The 19,622-nt window shown below is 51.8% G+C and overlaps 6 protein-coding genes across 6 annotated transcripts; 5 read left to right on the plus strand and 1 right to left on the minus strand.

Moving 5' to 3' along the window:
• Positions 1–522: 522 nt before the first annotated feature.
• LDX57_010039 (putative chromate ion transporter) lies at positions 523–1,328 on the minus strand (the record flags this gene model as incomplete). Its single annotated transcript, XM_046091781.1, has 4 exons — positions 523–633; positions 741–849; positions 917–1,038; positions 1,089–1,328. 4 exons carry the CDS (start codon positions 1,326–1,328, stop codon positions 523–525), a joined length of 582 nt encoding a protein of 193 aa, XP_045947758.1.
• Positions 1,329–3,712: 2,384 nt separating this feature from the next.
• Positions 3,713–4,801, plus strand: LDX57_010040 (FAD-dependent monooxygenase spyC; the record flags this gene model as incomplete). The annotated part of the gene is made up of 3 exons (XM_046091782.1): positions 3,713–4,002; positions 4,078–4,352; positions 4,422–4,801. The coding sequence occupies 3 exons, from the start codon at positions 3,713–3,715 to the stop codon at positions 4,799–4,801; spliced, it is 945 nt and encodes a 314-aa protein (XP_045947759.1).
• Positions 4,802–7,432: 2,631 nt separating this feature from the next.
• On the plus strand, positions 7,433–8,374 carry LDX57_010041 (uncharacterized protein; the record flags this gene model as incomplete). Its single annotated transcript, XM_046091783.1, has 2 exons — positions 7,433–7,627; positions 7,964–8,374. 2 exons carry the CDS (start codon positions 7,433–7,435, stop codon positions 8,372–8,374), a joined length of 606 nt encoding a protein of 201 aa, XP_045947760.1.
• Positions 8,375–9,203: 829 nt separating this feature from the next.
• Positions 9,204–12,089, plus strand: NCL1 (tRNA (cytosine-C5-)-methyltransferase; the record flags this gene model as incomplete). Its single annotated transcript, XM_046091784.1, has 4 exons — positions 9,204–9,230; positions 9,308–9,480; positions 9,560–11,689; positions 11,744–12,089. The coding sequence occupies 4 exons, from the start codon at positions 9,204–9,206 to the stop codon at positions 12,087–12,089; spliced, it is 2,676 nt and encodes an 891-aa protein (XP_045947761.1).
• Positions 12,090–13,671: 1,582 nt separating this feature from the next.
• On the plus strand, positions 13,672–17,088 carry LDX57_010043 (glycoside hydrolase family 35 protein; the record flags this gene model as incomplete). Its single annotated transcript, XM_046091785.1, has 9 exons — positions 13,672–13,806; positions 13,865–13,941; positions 13,992–14,294; positions 14,344–14,610; positions 14,663–14,678; positions 14,724–14,819; positions 14,867–15,001; positions 15,048–15,714; positions 15,764–17,088. 9 exons carry the CDS (start codon positions 13,672–13,674, stop codon positions 17,086–17,088), a joined length of 3,021 nt encoding a protein of 1,006 aa, XP_045947762.1.
• A 233-nt stretch (positions 17,089–17,321) lies between these two features.
• Positions 17,322–19,622, plus strand: LDX57_010044 (Zn(II)2Cys6 transcription factor; the record flags this gene model as incomplete). The annotated part of the gene is made up of 4 exons (XM_046091786.1): positions 17,322–17,524; positions 17,585–18,600; positions 18,671–18,940; positions 19,021–19,622. 4 exons carry the CDS (start codon positions 17,322–17,324, stop codon positions 19,620–19,622), a joined length of 2,091 nt encoding a protein of 696 aa, XP_045947763.1.

Raw genomic sequence — 19,622 nt, forward strand, 5'->3', positions numbered from 1 at the left:
AGTTTGGACCAGGAAACGCTTGGATTATGGCGAGGCCGATGAGGAAGTCCCGACTGGACACCCAGCCCGGATCCACGACGTAGGAACGAAGTAGAGGAATGACGACTGGACCCCCACCAAAGATCACTGTACCTGCAAGGTACATATTTGCAAACAGGTCAAGAGCCAAAGGGGGCGCTGAGAGCTTGGCTCTTGTAACAAGAATGGTGATGAAGGAGGCTGCAGTTTATAAGTCAGCTCATGTGTAGTAAAGTGCCGTTCAAAATTCCCGGACAGGGCTCACCAAAAAAGAAGATGAGAACTGTCACCCCAACACGAGTACGAATGACATAGTCGCGTGACGGAGGCACCTGTGTTTCTTCTGAAAGCAACGTATCAATTGGGCGTGGCGAAGAAGCCACTGCATCTGGCCTCCTCATTCGCAGCATCTCCACCCCTGTCCCCACTGATGGATTCGCCGCAAATGTACGCTCATGGTCCCGGGACCCGGGCATATCACCCTCCGGCTCGTGCTGTCGGTTTCTATCTCTCCATGCTTTCTTCGCCCTCAGAATCCGCTGACATACCCTCCCATCCCATAGTGCAGTGGAAACTCCGCCAGCGACCATTAAAACAGGAAAATACCAAAGCGCACTATAGCAAAGGCCCGCACATGCACCGAAAATAACCAGAATCCGAGAGATCTTGTCACGAATTGCCTTTTCAGCTAGCTGGACCGCAGCAAGAGCAATTATGCCTACTGTGGAGGCGTTCAACCCGGAAAGAAGAGCGTAGACTGGTGCAGGAAGTGTTTCCTCAATCCGTTGCACGCCGAGAGAGAGGGCATACATGCCGATTGCGCCGGGGAGACTAGTGGATTAATTAGCACATGGTTATATCGATGTAAATCGAAAAGGTATTTGAAACTGGTACATACCACCAGAGAAAAAATACAAGCAAAGCAGGGACAAATCCTGCGTGTAGCAACGCTAGACAGAACAACATCTTTGTTGACGCCGGGCCTGGAAGGCCCTGGCATATGGCGAAGAGCTCTTGATACTACACTAATTAGTCCATGATACCACTTTCACTACACCGCTGGCACCTACTGTCTGATCATCAACCCACTTCTCCTTTTCCACAAACCGAGCATGGAATATCTGGAAATGAACCGGTGGTCCTCCAAAAGACGTAAATCCCAAATACCAGGTATGGTGGATAACGTCTCTCAAACGAGAAAGCAAGGGCTCTTCCCCACGTGTAGGATCGGTTGCTCCTGCATGACTGCGCCACTTTTGTTTCAGTAATCGTAGGGACGAGATGAGTCGCGATTGGGTTGGCAGAAGCATTCTGAATTATCTTGAGCCCCGAAATTTCAGATAGCAGAGGCAGTGAGTGATGACCTGTGTGAAATCGAGAATTTTGAAAGGGGAACGTGCGATGGGCTCAGGTCTGGAGCCAAGTCTGCCCTTGTCCAATACAAGATCACTGACTTTGCACATGCTCGAAGCCAAGACCTTGGCATTATAGATGTCACTGCTGAGGCTTTGGCTGGTTAATCCAGATTAATCTAGACTCCTGTTCAGGTTAGACAAGTATCATGAACTACTACTGTACTGCCTGTCGTGGGTAGAGCTGACTTCTTGCTCCCCCTCTTCCGGAGAAGAAAAGAGTTACTTTGAGAGATGGCACATCCAGCAGTTGTACACATAACAAGGTTTGTATGAAACATCGATTACTAGAAGCTTACATCAAGACCGCTCAGAATACTATATTTGTTTCATCTGTGAATCTTGCCTATTGTATGTGACCAAACTAACTGGCGATATGTATGGAATCCCCAAAAAGGGCGATTGCGCTATTAACAAGATGATCGTGGTCCACTCTACAGAATAGCTATTTTAGATTCGTATACCAGCGTTGCAAGTAATACACTATTCGTACTAATGATTGATACGTAAATCTTAAAAATAAAGAAAAGAAATTGCAATGTAAATCCAGGGCTTGATCAGCATGCCGGACGCCGACCAGCGGAGTCGGTTTTTGCATCCAACGCGTTCCCCGACCTGACGGTTATCCCGACCCACACTCGCACAGTCCCTACACGCATTCCGGCAGGCTATACTTTCAGCATGACTTCATTTCTAGAACCAGTTGGTTACGTGGATTGGTGTCCTGAGTTGAAACGCCTTGTTGTAAACTGCAACGAGCCTGTTGTCAACCGGCCCTTATATAACTCCTGCCTGGATTTTAAGTCGTCCTTCCATGTTGAGAAGTACGCTGCTGCCCACGTGTAACCCAGAGACCTGCAATGAAGACTAGCTTCACAATCGCAGAACCGGAATCCGAGGCCCGAACTGCAATCGCATAGAGAATAGTGGGGCTTGATACTGAATTCACAATTCAAGAAGGGGGTGAGAAGCTGCCCAGCAGCAATCGGGTCGTTAACTTCTAATCCGACTGTAAGCCTGGTACCTAAGTTCACAAATAGCATCAATACGACTAAATTCATGGTTGCCGAAATAGTACTATACAGTCCCCAGGCACAAGGTAATTGAGCGCGGAGATAACCACGAACATGAAGGAATCGAGAACTCAATTTACAAAATGAAAGGGCTCCAGAGGTAAGTACACATAATTTTTGCGCGTGTCGTTGGAGCGGAGAATTTAAGAGCATTCCTCACGGCCAAGAATCCCCCCCTGCTCTGGCTTCGCATTTTGACAGTACAACATTTTTATAACATCATTTGCACGTGTAGAAGTTCATGATGGTCACCCAATGATTGAAGGGGTTCGTTAAAGGTAGGATAAAACAGAGCGTTTGTAGCATATGCAGGTCCTTGCGTCCATCGGCATTCCAATGTTCTGTGAAGAAGTGTATGCGAGGGAGGAAATCGAGACATAACCTGATCGCCCCTGCGACTACCAACGAATAGTCTAAATTTAAAGGGGGTGGTAGAAGGGGAGAAAGATGTGAACAAAAAGGAAGATAGAAACATAAAATAGTCGAGCCCCTTTGGTGGACTGGAGCATCCAGACCATGTCGGGGATATGGCTTACAATCAGGCATCAAGATCAATGTATCTCATTGCTTATTTCGTATTGTTGCAGGGGTAAGGACTGACCTAATCGAAGAGATTGTAGTAGCGCATTCCTACGTATACGAGCTTTCACACAGGCTCGAGACCAATGTCCTACGTAAAGGCGGGTCCGCATCGTGTCCAAGCAAGTTGTTGAGGCCGACTCCACTTTCTTCATGGATCCATCCGTAGAGAGACAAGTACAAATGACAGTCACGGAGTTCGTTTTTGAATCATACGAGGGGCGAGTATAACAATATGGTTTGCTGACTCCAGCTGCATGAACCCAGACCTTCCCGGCTGAGCAGATGTGAGGGTGGGAATACGACCGTGGAGAAACATAACCCCTAGGATTTGCTCGTCACAATGATGAAACACAGGTTTATACCCAACTATTGGTACCTTTACCACGTACCTAATAGAGTATTCCAGCTTGGCACTGTGTAACAATCCGTGTCCTCATCGACGTCTAATGATGGCCTCGAAGGGCACTGCATGAGTGCATCATCTAACTCGTGCTGGCTGCGAAAGGCCCGAGCATGCATCTTGCTTGATTTGCCCCTTATACATCTTGAAGCGGAGTGCAAACTGTGTCTAGGCTTTAGAAGTGTCGCAGACCACAGATTCCCTTGAGCTGTCAAGCCGGGAACAGCATGGAGCCAGAGTTCAAAGTCATCATTGTTGGCGGATCCATTGCAGGTCTAACACTTGCTAATTGCTTGGACCATTTAGGGGTCGACTATGTCGTGCTGGAGAAGCGAAAGGAGATTGCACCTCAGGAGGGTGCCTCGATTGTTCTCATGCCACATGCTGGCCGAATTCTGGAACAGTTGGGATTGATCGATGAGATCAGCAAATTTATCGAGCCGCTGCACACCGCTCATGTCTCCTATCCTGACGGCTTCAAGCAAACCGACCGAGCGCCGCAGGTGCTCCTTGAACGGTATTTTCACTTCTACTTGCCCTTCGACTGTCTGTTATGACCGATCGACTGATACTCCGTACTGCTATACAATAGGTTCGGGATCCCTCTGGCCTTTCTAGAACGGCGTAAGCTATTACAAATTTTATATGGTTCTCTACGAGACCAGTCCCGCGTGTTAGTCGACAAGACCGTTGTTTCTGTACAGCAGAGCGAGGACGACATCGTGGTCGTTAAGGTACAGGATGGATCGATCTATCGCGGTGACCTTGTAGTTGGAGCCGACGGGGTGCATAGTCGAGTACGACGTGAAATGTGGAGTTTGGCCGAGTTGCAGTATCCGGGCAAGATAACAGAAGAAGAGAAAAAGGGTAAGTGAGCTCCCTCGATATACAGCCATGATATTTAAAGAGACAATCTGACTTCTGCATTCTATTTAGGCATGGAGGTCGACTACGTTTGTGTATTTGGCATATCAAATACAGTGCCAACCCTCCATCCCGGTGAGCAGGTAACTGGATATCAGTATGGGAGATCTCTTCTCGTTTTCCCTGGACAGAACGGTCGGGTGTACTGGTTCCTTTTCAAGAAACTTGAGCGCCAATATGAATATCATTCGGCCCCTCGATGGGTCGAGGGGGATGCTGCTAAGATAGCGGAGGAATTCGCGTTGGACGATGTTTGGGCTGGCCTTTCATTCAATCAGATATGGATGACCAGAGAAGTCGTTGGTATAACCAATCTAGAGGAAAATGTATTTTCCACCTGGCACTCCGGCCGTGTGGTCTGTATTGGTGACAGCATGCACAAGGTATGTTAAAGGCCTGCCTGGTACTGAATCCACACTCACAGAAACACTGTGCTAGTTTGCACCCAATACAGGACAAGGAGCAAATAGTGCAATCGAGGACGCTGCAACATTATCTAATTGTATCAGCAAAGCGATTGGCACGAAGGACAATGCATTTCGCCCGTCCTATCATACACTGCAGCCAGCCTTACGTTCCTTTAGCCAGAGCCAGGCCAAGCGTGCCCAGGAGATATCTCGAAGTGCCAGGCTGGTCATAAGGCTTTCTACAGGCGATAGTCTGCTCCTGCGACTTGTTGGTAGGTTTGTCCTGCCCTATATTGGTGACATTAGATCAGATGTCGCATCAAGGATAATCGCCGGTGGAGTACAGTTGTCCTATTTGGAGCCCTCACATTGTTCTGGGCCTGGCTGGCAAGACTTTCGCCGTAGCCAAGAGAATCGATTAAGCTATAGTGCTATTTTTGTAGCTCTAGGACTTGCTACGTGCCTGGCTGCTTGGTTGATAGGATCTGGACTGATTTTGTCGTGAAGCGTTCATATGCATCGAGTAGATAAAGATCAGGCTTGTAGAGAAGGGAAGATATAACAACCTCAAAACGCATGACTCTAACTTCTCACTGTTGTGGCATCGCCAGTACGTTACGACCATTCTACTAGCAAGAACCCAGTACAGCGTTTCCGCAACTCGTAACGGACTCTCGCGCGGATAATCCCCTATCGGAGAATAGCCTAGTAGACAATGGCATCTATGCCGTAACTGTTAGTCTATTCTCCTTCCAAAAAAAGACCAACAGATGCCTAATCATGCAGTGAAACATGTTGTATCTTTCTCATCCATGGAGGGGGCAACAGTAGGATCGGGCAATTGAAACCCCTGATTCATCCCGTCACTACCATTGTCGTTTCCTACCCAGCTGGCAACAATACCCTTGCAACATTTCTATATCATTTTTCATTTTGACACTGGGATGTCTGATCAATCATAAACATCGTGACATTATCCTGGAACTCGATATATGGCTTTCGTCGAGGGACTGCCAGGAACCAGCAACAGCAAGAGTCCAACACTGTTAATCTGCTCTTGCTGTCAGCAGGTGTGCATAATCCGATGAGAGACGCCATTTCGTATTAATCCCGGTCCAATTTGAAATAATACGTGGTAGCAATCAGCTTGCACACAACCTATTTTGTTACTGGGCATGCCATAGGCCGCATTCGTTGCCCAAGCGGATGATCTCGGATGGGTAGTAGAGGGCGAGCTAAGTGTATGAAAAGGTCATACATACACTAGGTAATAAAGGGCAAGCGGAGGCCATACAGCGAGGGATCCAAAGATATGACCTTTCCATCATCAGGATACAGTGAGGATAAAACTGAGGTTACGCAACCGAACACGAGGCCTCTGACACTGGTCTGTTACTGGCTGTGAATGGTGCGACGTTTGATTAGTGGAAAGACTAGAAACAACATAAAGAGAACAAGGTACTCTCTTCGAGTCTAGACAGGGTGGCTCTCAACCTACTGTCTAACTCGCGCCAGCCCTTTTGGTCTGGATCATGGAAGCATTCAGCCTGGATGGAGGGCCTCCTGAATACCAGCAAGTGAGGCCACTATTGCAGACGGTTCTTTTTGCCTCTGGTCTGTCATGGTTAGCGAACTACTTCATCGTGATCAGGGCGGCCTTTCGCGGCAACCCACCGGGCGTATCGATGATCCCACTCTGCAATAACCTCGCTTGGGAGCTTGTATATGCCCTCATCTACTGTCCACCACATTTCGCTAATAAAGTGGTCTTTCGATCCTGGTTGCTCGTCAATGTTTTTGTCATTTACTCCATGGTCAGAAGTGCACAAGGGTTGAAATCGGATTCCCTCTTCCTACCACGCTACACATCCTTCTTTGTCGTCGTCGGCATCACATGGTTCTTTTCCGGTCATTGGTCGCTTGCAGTGTATCTCGGGCCCACCAGGGCCCTTTACTGGGGTGGAATGATATCCCAGGTGATCGTCGCAGTGGGTGAGCTCGGTGTTCTTATCCAACGAGGACACACGCGTGGACTATCATACGCCAGATGGTGAGGTTCATTTTATTTCCGTATGCTAGTGCTCCGGATGTTTCTGACGAGTTCTGGTGCTGGGTAGGCTATCACGATTTATCGGTGCAGTTCTTGCAATGGCGAGTGTGTATATCCGGTCATATTCCTGGTCGGAGGAATGGGGATGGTCCGATAATGTTATGATGACCTGGTTGGTTGCCTCTTCAGTTGTTTTGGATATTGTATATGGGTTCTGCTTCTGGTTTACGCGTCGAGTCGAGCAGCATGAGAGACTCGGTATGAAGAAGGGGTGATCCCTTACAGTTTCTGTCAACATCGTCATGGGGAAAGAAGCAGAGAACGAATGGAAAGATTTGAGCAGAATACCAAGAGCGATCCTAAGCTCAGACAAAATTGTCAGCACGTACTTAAAGCTCAAACATTGAAGCGTGAGATAAGATAAAGAATGGTTCATAATGGTGAAAAGCATCGAATGTTTACGGCAAAAGCTATTCCTCCGCTCTGTAGTGGGAGGTATATAAGTCGGGTGTCAACTCCGTCCCCGCATCCAGAGTACCACCGTATCTTACCATCACAACTCCATCATGGACTCCCTCGACAAGGCGTCATCCACAGCTTTCACTATTGATAATATCCCTTTTGGGGTCATCAGTACTCCCGATAATCCCACCCCAAGATGTGCCACCGCCTTCGAGGACCAGGCGGTCGATTTGAGCGGACTGGAGAACGACGGGGTTTTTGCCTCGATCGTAGACTTTGGCACCGGTGTTTTCTCGCAGGTGATCTTTCACACTTACTGGTCTTCTTTTTGAGTGCAATAACTGTCTAACACATATGGACGTATATCTATAGCCGAGTTTGAACAGCTTCGCTTCCCTACCGAGATCCATCCAGGTCGAAGTCAGAAAAAGACTGATTTATTATCTCGAATCCACGGTAATCAACAAAGAAGAACGACAGAAGTGTTTCACCCCGATCGGTCAAGTCACAAACCATCTACCTATGAACACAGCCAACTATACGGACTTTTATTGTTCCCTTGAACATGCACGCAATGTAAGCCACCGTCGTTTACATCTACGGGGCATTGTAAGCGCGAGCTAATATATTTCTAGTGTTCTGAGGTCATCGGTCTCGAAGTCAACCCCAACTGGTACTGCATACCCTCATGCTACAACGGCCGCACATCAAGCCTCAGAATATCGGGCGAACCCATCCGTCGTCCATGGGGCGTGATCCAACCCTCTGAACCAGGCTCCTCTGCAGCCTGGGCCCCTAGCCGACGACTCGACTTCGAGCTCGAAATGGGCATCTACGTGTCCAAGCCCCTTCCGCCGGGGCAGATACTTGACATCCGCCAAGCCCGTGATCATATCTTCGGTTTCGTCCTTCTGAACGATTGGTCGGCGCGAGACATCCAGGGGTTTGAAATGAGCCCGCTCGGTCCGTTCCACAGTAAGGGATTTGGAACGACTGATCTCGCCGTGGGTGGTCACCATGGAGGCCCTGGTGCCGGTCGCGTGTGAGAGAGTCATCCCGCAGAGTCCGGAGCCATTGAGACATCTCGCCTGGAAGGGGCTGGCTGAGGAGGAGATTTTTAGGGTGGAGTTGTCGGCGAAAATATTGAGTATGATTATTTCTGCACTCGACCCTTGACAAATGAAAAAGCGATAGGTGGACTAATTGGGTTGACCAGGAAATGGGAAAATATATCCCGTCACAACGACTAATCTCAACGAGCTATACTGGAGTCCGTATCAGCAGATCACTCACCTCGTCAGTGCCGGAGAAGGTCTAAGCACAGGTGACATTCTGGGAACGGGGACGCTGTCGAGTAGCGTACGTTTGTTACTTCCTACGTTAAGGTTTGGCTGACTTGAGGAATTTAGCGAGTGGATTCGACGGGAGAGAAGATAGGACTGGCATGTTTACTCGAGAGAGCTCTTCCCAAGAACGAATTGAGTGCCTTGAAGAGCGATGGGCTTGTCTACTTGGAAGATGGAGATGAGGTTGTGTTCGAAGGGTGGTGTTGGAATCCTCATAGTAGCAGGTGATTTGGGTTCGGGGAGTGTCGTGCGGCGATTCTGCCGGCGTTGGACTTGAGGGATGCATAGGAGATCATGGCTCTACCATAATTATCTCTTTCGTTTTCGAATTGGCCACTACGTACCTAGGGACCATGAATATATTCAAAGAATGCGGCGATAAGATAAGAAGCCATTACGTAATCGACGGGCCGACTTAAGTCCGGTGTGGGATGTTTTCCGAAAATCGTCGCTCATTGCGATATGAAAATGTTCCGCTGCGGAGAAAATCACTGCAGTTCGGTTCTTTTCCCCCGCAAATCTCGTCACAATGGGTAAAGGCAAGCGCGGCAAGAAGGTGAGATTGCACTTATAGTCTAATGACTCTTCGCGATTCTTCCCTCGGTCGAGTTCAATCAATTAACACTGTCGCAGGGCGGCCCGGCCAGAGGCGAGCGCCAGAACTGGCAGGATGTCCCCAGGACCAATGCCAAATTGGAAAATTACTACAATGCGCAGGGATTCATCCCCGAGGAGGATAAGGAAGCGTTCTGGGAGGCTATGCGCAGAGATCTGCCTAACAGCTTCCGGTTTACGGGATCGCGAGGGTATGTGTCCGACCGGAGTAGCGTAATGCGCCGTCGTTGAGCTTACATCCGTTGTGCTAACAATGAGACACCTTTGAAGACACGCTCTCGCTGTTCAGAAGAAACTCCAGAACCACTTCATCCCCGAGATCACCTCCATCAAGTATGAGGGCAACCTGGTCGAGCCTCCTCGCCCCGTACCCTGGTATCCCGACGAGCTTGCCTGGTGGATGACCACCCCCAAGCAAGTCATCCGCCGTTTCGCGCCCTTCGCATCCTTCCAGAAATTCCTTGTCGCCGAGACCGATGTCGGCAACATTAGTCGTCAGGAGGTTGTCAGCATGATTCCTCCCCTCTTGATCGATGTCCGACCTGGCATGACCGTGCTTGATATGTGCGCCGCACCCGGTAGCAAGTCCGCGCAGCTGATGGAGCTTCTCCATGCTGGAGAAGAGGAGTCGATGCAGGACGTGTCCAAGCAGTTGAAGGAGGGCAATGCGGGCCCCGAGCCTCTGGGCCCCGAGGGCCTGAACGATGATGGCAGAACCACTGGCCTGCTGATCGCGAACGACGCTGACTACAAGCGCGCCCACATGCTTATTCACCAGATGAAGCGACTCAGCTCGCCCAACCTGATTGTCACAAACCACGACGCTACCATGTATCCTTCGATTAAGCTGCCTCCTCTCCCTGCGGCCGATGGAAAGAAACCCCAAAACAGATACCTGAAGTTCGACCGTATCCTTGCGGATGTTCCTTGCACCGGTGACGGCACTGCCAGAAAGAACATTGGTGTCTGGAGAGACTGGACCCCTAACAACGCGATCGGTCTGCATGCTACGCAGGTCCGCATCCTTGTGCGTGCCTTGCAGATGCTGAAGGTTGGTGGACGCGTCGTCTACTCTACGTGCAGTATGAACCCGATCGAAAACGAGGCCGTTATCTCTAGCGCCATTGACCGATGTGGCGGCTCTGCCAACGTCAAGATCCTCGACTGCAGCAACGAGCTGCCTGGCCTGAAACGGAGATCTGGTTTGAAAACGTGGACCGTGATGGATCGCGAGGGTCGCATCTGGAACAACTGGAAGGAGGTCGAGGAGCGGAGGGAGAAGGAAGGCATTACTGGTCTGGGCAGAATGGCCGAAGGCATGTTCCCGCCCAGCGGTGAGAATGCGGACCTACCTCTAGACCGGTGTATCCGTATCTATCCTCACCTGCAGGATACCGGTGGTTTCTTCATTACCGTGCTGGAGAAGACTTCCGAAATCAAGGCCAAGCCCGAGGATTCCAGCAAGGTCATCCCCAAGGGCACCATTGCCGCCCTCACGGAAGAGCTCGATTCTAAGCAGAAGAACGGGAACGGAGAGCCGCTCGAGAAGATCGAGGCGTTGGATGATCTGGTGACTCCTGACCAGGCCGCCGCCGAAGAGGCCAGCAAGAATGCGACGGTTGCCGAATCGACCCACCAGCCCCCCTACTCCGCCACTAACCAGATCTCGCCGGCGAAGAGAGATGCGGACAGCCTGGAAGATGAGCTGCCTAGCAAGAGGACCAAGCTTGAGGACGGCACCGAAATCGTTCTGGGCGATCGCCCTGTCCACAAGCCTGCCGAGGTGGCCGAGTCTGACAACATGGATACGTCGGAGGCCAACTCTACACCCGCTCCTCAGGAAACCACCGAACTGGTGAAGAGCGAGCCCAAGGCCCAGCCTCCCCAGAAGCGCAAGCCGGGCCAGCCCATCGAGGAGCCCTACAAGTATTTGGATCCAGCGCACGAGGAGGTCGAGTCCATCTTCAAGTTCTACCAGATCTCGGAACGATTCCCGCGGGATCGTTTCATGGTTCGCAACGCCCAGGCATACCCCTCCAGAACCATCTACTATACCAGCGCATTGGCGCGTGACATTCTCACGACCAACGAAGGCCACGGCATGAAGATCACGCATTGCGGTGTCAAGATTTTTGTCAAGCAGGACGCGCAGCGCCTGGATGTCTGCCGCTGGCGAATCCAGACCGACGGACTGCGGATTCTTGAGCCCATGCTGGGCCCTGACCGGTCCGTCACCCTCAACCAAAAGTCCACCATGAGGAAGCTTCTCGTGGAGATGTTCCCCAAGGTCGATGACAACGGATGGCAAAACCTCGGAGAGATTGGTGAGCGCGTGCGGGATATTCCCATGGGTTGCTGCATCTTGTATGTTGAGCCCGATGGCAGCGAAGACGTTTGGACGTATGTTTCTTCCCCCTCCCCACTTTTCTTTTAGCATTTACTAATCGTTAATAGTGAGCGCATGGTTCTTCCCCTATGGCGCTCTCTGCACTCCGTCAACCTGATGCTTCCCAAGGAGGACCGTCGCGCCATGCTCCTCCGTCTCTTCAACGAGGACCCCCCATTGATCAACATTACCCAGAAGCGGGCCAACGCTGCCGAGACAGCCACGCCGGAGACGCCGGCGGTCGTGACGGCCAGCGAGCAGGCAACCCCCGCCACCGCGCCCGCCGAGGCCGAGGAGGCGGCAATCCAGCAGGAGAACATTGCATTGGGACAGGACGAGCAAGAGCAGGCGGAAGTCCGGGAGACTTACACCAAGGCCGGAGATGAGGAGGACCGGTTCAATACGACTGTATAATGTGGGGGAATCAGCACGCTATACCCAGTCACATCTCTGCTTGTCAAATTACATGACGCAAACATTTAAAATGTAATATAAAAGAATCTGACGTTTAGAGCTTGGCGGTGTTTACTTACTCGTTTTTGGCATTGCCCGTATACTTACACCGGAGTATGTGGATGCGATTGATTGATCCCTGCTCGTAAATATTGTTGTACTGTTCGCCTCACCCGCTCTAGCGTCATTGACTGTCTAGAAAGCTCAGGCACCTTCACCATACGACAGAAGACAAACAAGAGACTAACCAGAATGCAAACCCCGACGATTCATTCATTGCACACTAGAGCCTAATGCCCAAAGTACCGGACAACCCATGCAAAATCCCCTAGGCCCGGATAAATATCGGCAAAACGGCACAATTGTAGAAGAATATCCTTATATCGGTTAAATCGCCAGAAGGGTCTAATCTATTTCATGCGGGTAGTGATTAACCCCTCTCTTCTAATAGTGTTGCAATCTATCTATGGAGTTTGGTGCAGTCTCTGGCTTCCTAAGCGAAATTATCTGGACGCTCTGTATATATTTACATCGGCCATAGATAGTATATACTATCCTCAGAGCGAGCTCATTCAACCCACCCCTTCTAACCGAAATCACTCTTCCTCTAAAGGACCTCCTTACCCCAGCATTATATCATAGTGGGTTAGTTAGCGTGGAGAGCAAGACCAAGATTTGGCCCGGTCTTAGAAACCCCGCACGGCCAAAGCCGTTCGGAAAAGCTTGGAAGTGTTTTTTATGGATCCTATGCCAAGCTGAGGGAGAGATTGGCTTATTGGAATAGTCGTGGTGGTGGCGTCACCGGAAGATTGCGAGATTTGTGTCTGTCAACCTGTCAGCCCTGGGTGGTCAAGTCGGGCATGCACTCTTCGTAAAACCCCAGATATGATCGTCTAGTATACTCCGTATACGGTTTGAAAGAGGCGTCCCTTGCATATCGCGATATAAGGGACGATCCGAGCAACGTGAACCGAAGATCCGCTGGCATGGGTGTGGATGTGGGCGTGTGTGAGTGCAGGGGAAGGATAGATGCCGGTGAATGATGGCCTGATGTCTGATGGATAGCCTGAAGGGTGCCTGAAAAAGCAGTGCGGAGAAATTCACCCCGTGATCGTCGGCGCTAGTCCCCAATGGGCAGTCTCCGTGTGGAGGAATTCCAGCCCGCCTTCCTCATCCTTCGCTGTTCTACATTTCTTCCTGCATTCTCGGCATCGTTTAGCACGAGAATGAGACACTGCTACACCGAATGCAGTATGCAGAAATGGCTAGGCCCCAGACCCTTGCAATGGTATGGCCTGGTCTGGTCTGGTCCCACTTCATTCCCTTCTTTCCCCGCTGCGTGCTGTTGTCAATGATGTGATGTTGAGCACCTCGTGGCTTGGCTAGGAACTCAATCGGACCATGCTTTTTGGTCGGAGAATAATGCGGGGCACAATGCAAGGAGACAATAAATAGAGAAGATCGGCCGGCGTTCTTTTGACCTGGATTTTCTGGCTTCTGACGACATCTACCGGTTCAATTCGTGTCGAGCGGAACTCTCATCATGAAATTCCTGTCTGTCGGGGCCCTTGCCTTGCTGGCAGCACAGGCAGCAGGGGCTTCGATCAAGCATAAGCTCAGTGGCTACACGCTCACAGAACATCCGGACCCCGTCAAGCGGGAGCTGCTGCAGAAGATCGTACGTTTGGTCGATTGACCTGATCATGGTGAAGGCATGTTCAAACTCATTGTTCTAGGTCACCTGGGATGACAAGTCTCTTTTCGTCAATGGAGAACGTATTGCGATCTTCAGTGCCGAAGTCCACCCGTTTAGGTAGAAACAATCCCTATTTTCTCCCAGTGCGCTGTTACTGACCCTCCCAGACTTCCCGTGCCCTCCCTGTGGATCGATATCCTGCAGAAAATCAAGGCGGCCGGATTCAACACCGTCTCGATCTACATCGACTGGGCCTTGTTGGAAGGAAAGCAAGGCGATTACAGAGCCGACGGTGTCCTGGCATTGGAACCCTTCTTCGATGCTGCCAAGGAGGCCGGTATCTATCTCATTGCCCGTCCTGGTCCTTACATCAACGCCGAGGCCTCGGGTGGTGGCTTTCCGGGATGGCTGCAGCGAGTCAACGGTACCCTTCGGTCCGGGGATAAGGCCTATTTGGAAGCCACTGACAAGTAAGCTGGCCGCTTGAATTAATACGCGATGATCGCTAATGTTTGTTAGCTACATTGCCAATGTGGCTGCCACCGTTGCTAAAGCTCAGATCACCAACGGCGGACCCGTGATTCTCTACCAGCCCGAAAACGAGTATAGCGGTGCCTGCTGTGGTGAGAAATTTCCCGATGGGGATTACTTCCAGTATGTGATTGACCAGGCCCGCAATGCCGGGATCGTCGTTCCTATGATCAGTAACGATGCTTATGCTGGTGGACACAACGCCCCGGGCACTGGTGTTGGCGAGGCGGACATTTATGGCCATGACAGCTACCCGTGAGTCCCAACATCCCATGTCGCAAACGCATTGGCTAATTAATCTGTTCAGGCTCGGATTCGATTGTGTATGTCTACCTGTCTCTCGTCTGGGCAATCGCTAACAAGCACAGGCCAACCCAAGTGTGTGGCCCTCGGGTAACCTGCCAACAGACTTTCGCCAAAAGCACCTTGAGCAGAGCCCTTCAACCCCCTTCTCTCTTCTCGAAGTAAGTAGAGCAAGATGACAAGCTACGATCCCGTCTAACTCTTATAGTTCCAAGCTGGCGCATTCGACCCATGGGGTGGACCAGGCTTTGCGAAGTGCGCTAGTCTCGTGAACCATGAGTTTGAGAGGGTCTTCTACAAGAACGATCTTAGTTTCGGAACGGCTATTCTGAACCTGTATATGGTATGACTTATAGAACATTCGCACTGAAGGTGTCTAACTTCTGCAGACATTCGGTGGTACCAATTGGGGAAACCTTGGACACCCTGGCGGCTACACATCCTATGACTACGGCTCGCCACTGACGGAGACACGCAACATTACCCGGGAGAAGTACAGCGAGCTCAAGCTCATTGGAAACTTCGTCAAGTCGTCCCCGTCCTACCTGCTTGCCACTCCTGGGAACCTCACCACGGGTGTCTACACCGACACTTCCGACCTATCCGTGACTCCTTTGATCGGCCGCGACACTGGCTCGTTCTTTGTGGTGAGACATAAGGATTACAGCAGCCAAAACTCCGTGTCGTACAAATTGAACGTTCCCACCAGTGCCGGCAAACTGACCATCCCTCAGCTGAAGGGCTCTCTCACTCTGAGTGGACGTGATTCCAAGATCCACGTTGTTGACTACAATGTCTCCGACACCAACATACTCTACTCTACCGCGGAAGTGTTCACCTGGAAGAAGTTCGGTAACACCAAGACGTTGGTCGTGTATGGCGGACCTAACGAGCATCATGAGCTGGCCGTAACTGGTCAATCCAAGGTGAAGGTCATTGAAGGATCTGAGTCTGGCATTGTCTCCAAGCAAATCAAGAAGGCTGTTGTGGTCGGCTGGGACGTTTCGACCACTCGTCGCATTATTCAGATTGGAGACCTGCGGGTCATTCTTCTCGGTAAGTTGACTTTTCCCAGTATTGATCGAAACTGTTCTAACAAGATCAGACCGAAACTCCGCTTATAACTACTGGGTGCCCCAGCTTCCTGCGGAAGGCACTTCGCCTGGCTACAGCACTCAAAAGAATGTTGCCTCGTCCATCATCGTCAACGCAGGCTACCTCGTCCGGACGGCTTACGTGAAGGGCAGCGACCTCCACCTGACTGCCGACTTTAACGCCACGACTCCGATCGAGGTGATCGGAGCCCCCAGCAAAGCCAAAAATCTGGTCATCAACGGTAAGAAGGCCTCCCACAAAGTCGACAAGAACGGCATCTGGTCCAGCGAAGTCAAGTATACCGCGCCCAAGATTAAACTCCCAGAGTTGGAAAAGTTGGACTGGAAGTATCTGGACACCCTGCCCGAAATCAAGTCCTCGTACGATGACTCCGACTGGCCTGCGGCAGACCTCAAGAAGACCAAAAATACTCTCCGCCCATTGGATACTCCGATGTCTCTTTACTCGTCTGATTACGGATTCCACACTGGATATCTGGTCTACCGCGGTCACTTCAAGGCCAACGGCGACGAGACCGAGTTGTTCATTCGGACCCAGGGTGGCTCGGCCTTTGGCAGCGCCGTCTGGCTAGACGACAAGCACATCGGTTCCTGGACCGGTATCGACAAGAACAAAGACTACAACGCGACCTATGAGCTTCCCAAGCTCAAGCGCGGCAAGTCATACGTGTTCACCGTGGTGATCGACAACATGGGTCTCGACGAGAACTGGATCGTCGGTCAGGAGGAGATGAAGAACCCGCGCGGTGTTCTGAACTATAAGCTTTCCGGTCGGGATGCCAGCGCCATCACCTGGAAGCTGACCGGCAACCTTGGTGGTGAGGACTATGCCGACAAGGCCCGAGGACCTCTGAACGAAGGTGGTCTCTTTGCCGAACGTCAAGGCTACCACCTACCGCAGCCTCCCACCAAGAACTGGAAATCCGGTAGTCCCTTCAAGGGCCTGTCGAAGCCGGGCGTTGCCTTCTACGCCACCCAATTCGAGCTTGATATCCCCAAGGGCTGGGACGTGCCGTTGTACTTCAACTTTGGCAATAGCACTGAGGCCGCGTACCGCGTGCAGCTCTATGTCAACGGATACCAGTACGGCAAATATGTGAGCAACGTGGGTCCGCAGACCAGCTACCCAGTCCCTGAAGGTGTCTTGAACTACCGCGGAACCAACTACGTTGCGTTGACGCTGTTTGCGTTGGAGTCGGACGGCGCCAAGGTGGAGAGCTTGGAATTGGTGAACACGACGCCGGTGTTGACGGCACTGGGCGAGATCAAGGCAGCGGATCAACCGAAGTATAAGAGTCGGAAGGGGGCCTATTAAGTGTAGAGGTAGATGGGACTGTAAATAGTGCCGTACAGTATTTGGTCTCCATCTCAATATCTTGACAATATACAATGACTTTCAGGTTCGATTATCCTGTTCCAGTAAACAAAAACAGATCCATGGAAACAATCAGGGTCGGCCATTCTCCGACCGACACTAAAACTAGCGGCGACTTTTCCGTGCTGCAGGCATCGGATGACTTTCCCCCCATCAATTCCCCATTTTCCGAGATGGAGCACGACCGAACATCCCACATCTTTCTACGTCCCGATCGCCCGTCCACCCGACTGTTTAAAGCATGTCGTCGCTGTCGGAAACAGAAGATGCGCTGCGATGCTCGCCACCAGGTACCGTGTACGCGCTGTAAATCGGCCGGTCACGATTGTCTGGTGGATCCCATCCAGCGCGGGCGTTCGCAGCGAGACGACCACCGGTATTTACTTCTACTTCCGATATCCTAACTCAACTCGGACACAGCTAATAATTCCCCTAGACGATACGGCCGGGATCGAGATCCTCTCTCTCCCAGCAGTTCCCGTCTCTCTCCAGAAGCAGGCGAGTCCTCGCTCCTGGAATCACCACCGGACAGCTCGCGCCGCAACAGCCGCCACGGACTAGAAATCCAGCAATTCAGTCCCCAGGAGATGATCGCGCCGCAGTCAGCCATGCACTCCATCTCTGTGAACCTCGGCGGCTCCACAGACGAGATCTTCGTTGGGGAGCCCTCCTCGTCCGGACCCGGGGACCCAGCCAGCGACATCGTCGCCCGGGGCATCCTGCCCGAAGAGCAAGCGCGCGGCATCTACGAGCGCTTTGTGACAGGGAGCAAGAACTTCCTGCCATTGTTCGATCCCATCCGCGATACCTTCGACTCGATCCGTAGTCGCTCGCTGTTCTGCTTCTCTGTCATCCTGTACCTGGCTAGTCGCGCGGTTCCGGAGCTGCGTGGTGACGGACACTTGCAGCGCGTACTGCAGGACGAGGCGCAGCGGCTCGCTGAGGATAGTTTCTTCGAACGCCCGACGAAACTGGAGACTGTGCAGGGCATGATCCTGTTGGCTGCGTACTCGGAGAAAACGTGGTTCTCAACGGCGCTGATTCTGCGCACGGCGTTGGACTCGGGACTCGAGCGCTCGTTGGATACACTGTTAGAGCAGACGGAGATCCCCCGTAGTTATATATCGGCGTCGTTGGAGGATCGCAAGTTGGTGTGGCAGACGAGGACGTGGCTGATTAGTTTCACGCTAGAGTTGGATGTCGCATCGGGAACGGGCAGGAAGTCTCGGTTGAGTGAAGTCGACGTGGTGAAGCTGAAGCGGTTTCTAGAGTATCCACTCTCGCTGCCGAGTGATATGCGCAATGTTTGCATTATCGAGTTGCATCAGCTAAGGGCGCGATCGCGACAGATCATCGAGAGCTCGTCGGCGGCGGATCTGACGAGCATCGAGTTACCGGCTGTGATGACGAGATTGCAGAATTGGTGGACGTCGTGGGATGAGATTCATGATCGTATGTCTCCTATCTCTACTCTGGTCTTCATTTAGCATTATCCATCTGTGGTACAAGCTAACTGACATAGATAATGGCTTCCACGCCGGCGCCTTCCAACGCTGCAGCCTGAAACTGATGCTCAACTACGCCAAAATATTCGTGCTCTGCGCCACCATCGCGCGCATCCAGAAGCTCGACCCGGATTCATCAGAGCGCGAGTCCGACGTCGTGCTGGGCCTATGGAAATCGCTCGTCGAGGTGATCATGAACCAGCTCGCCTTTCTCATCCACGAGACCGCATACCGATGCCAACTAACCTGGGCGCCGACCTATCCGGCCTTGACGATTGCTTTCGTCAGTATGTACTCCTGCCCTGTGATCTATTCCATAATATGGCATCCTGGATGTAGATGGCGACAGAACCTAACTGAAAGGTAGCTACATTCGCCGTGCGCATCGCGCGCTGGCGTCCCACCCTTATCGACCATACCCTGCTCCTGCGCCGCGTGCAGCAAATCAGCGACTTCATCAAACTCCCGCCCTACCCGGACATCCACCGCACGGTGTCCATCTTCGTGCGCTACGCCGGCGCCTTATCAGCCAACCGCGGATCCTGCCACACCGCTGGCCAACAACCCTCATCCCAGCACCAACCCGACAGCAGACCACATGCCCAGGCGCACGGAGGCACCAATGCACCATACGAGCCGAACATGCTCGAGACCCACAATCCTAGCCAGAACACTAACAACAGCAACAGTAGTCATAACCTGTCAGGCGCACCTTCGGAGGATACCGCCCTTTCTGCAGCAGGGACAGGGACAGGGGCAGGAACAGGGAATGGAGCCGGACACGCGGCCACGAATGGGAACCTGAATGCCGGCGCCGGCGCCGGGGGAGGAGGTGGGCCCGGAACGTCGATCATGAGCATGGAAGTGCCCAACTGGACGCTGTCGACGCCGATTGCGGATTCGTTTGGGTTGTTCGAGGAGGGCCAGACGGATGTGTTTGATTTTTTGCCTGCCATGGCGGGGATGTAA

The sequence above is a fragment of the Aspergillus melleus genome, assembly GCF_016097325.1.
Source record: "Aspergillus melleus strain CBS 546.65 chromosome Unknown contig6, whole genome shotgun sequence".
Taxonomy (NCBI): Eukaryota; Fungi; Ascomycota; class Eurotiomycetes; order Eurotiales; family Aspergillaceae; genus Aspergillus; species Aspergillus melleus.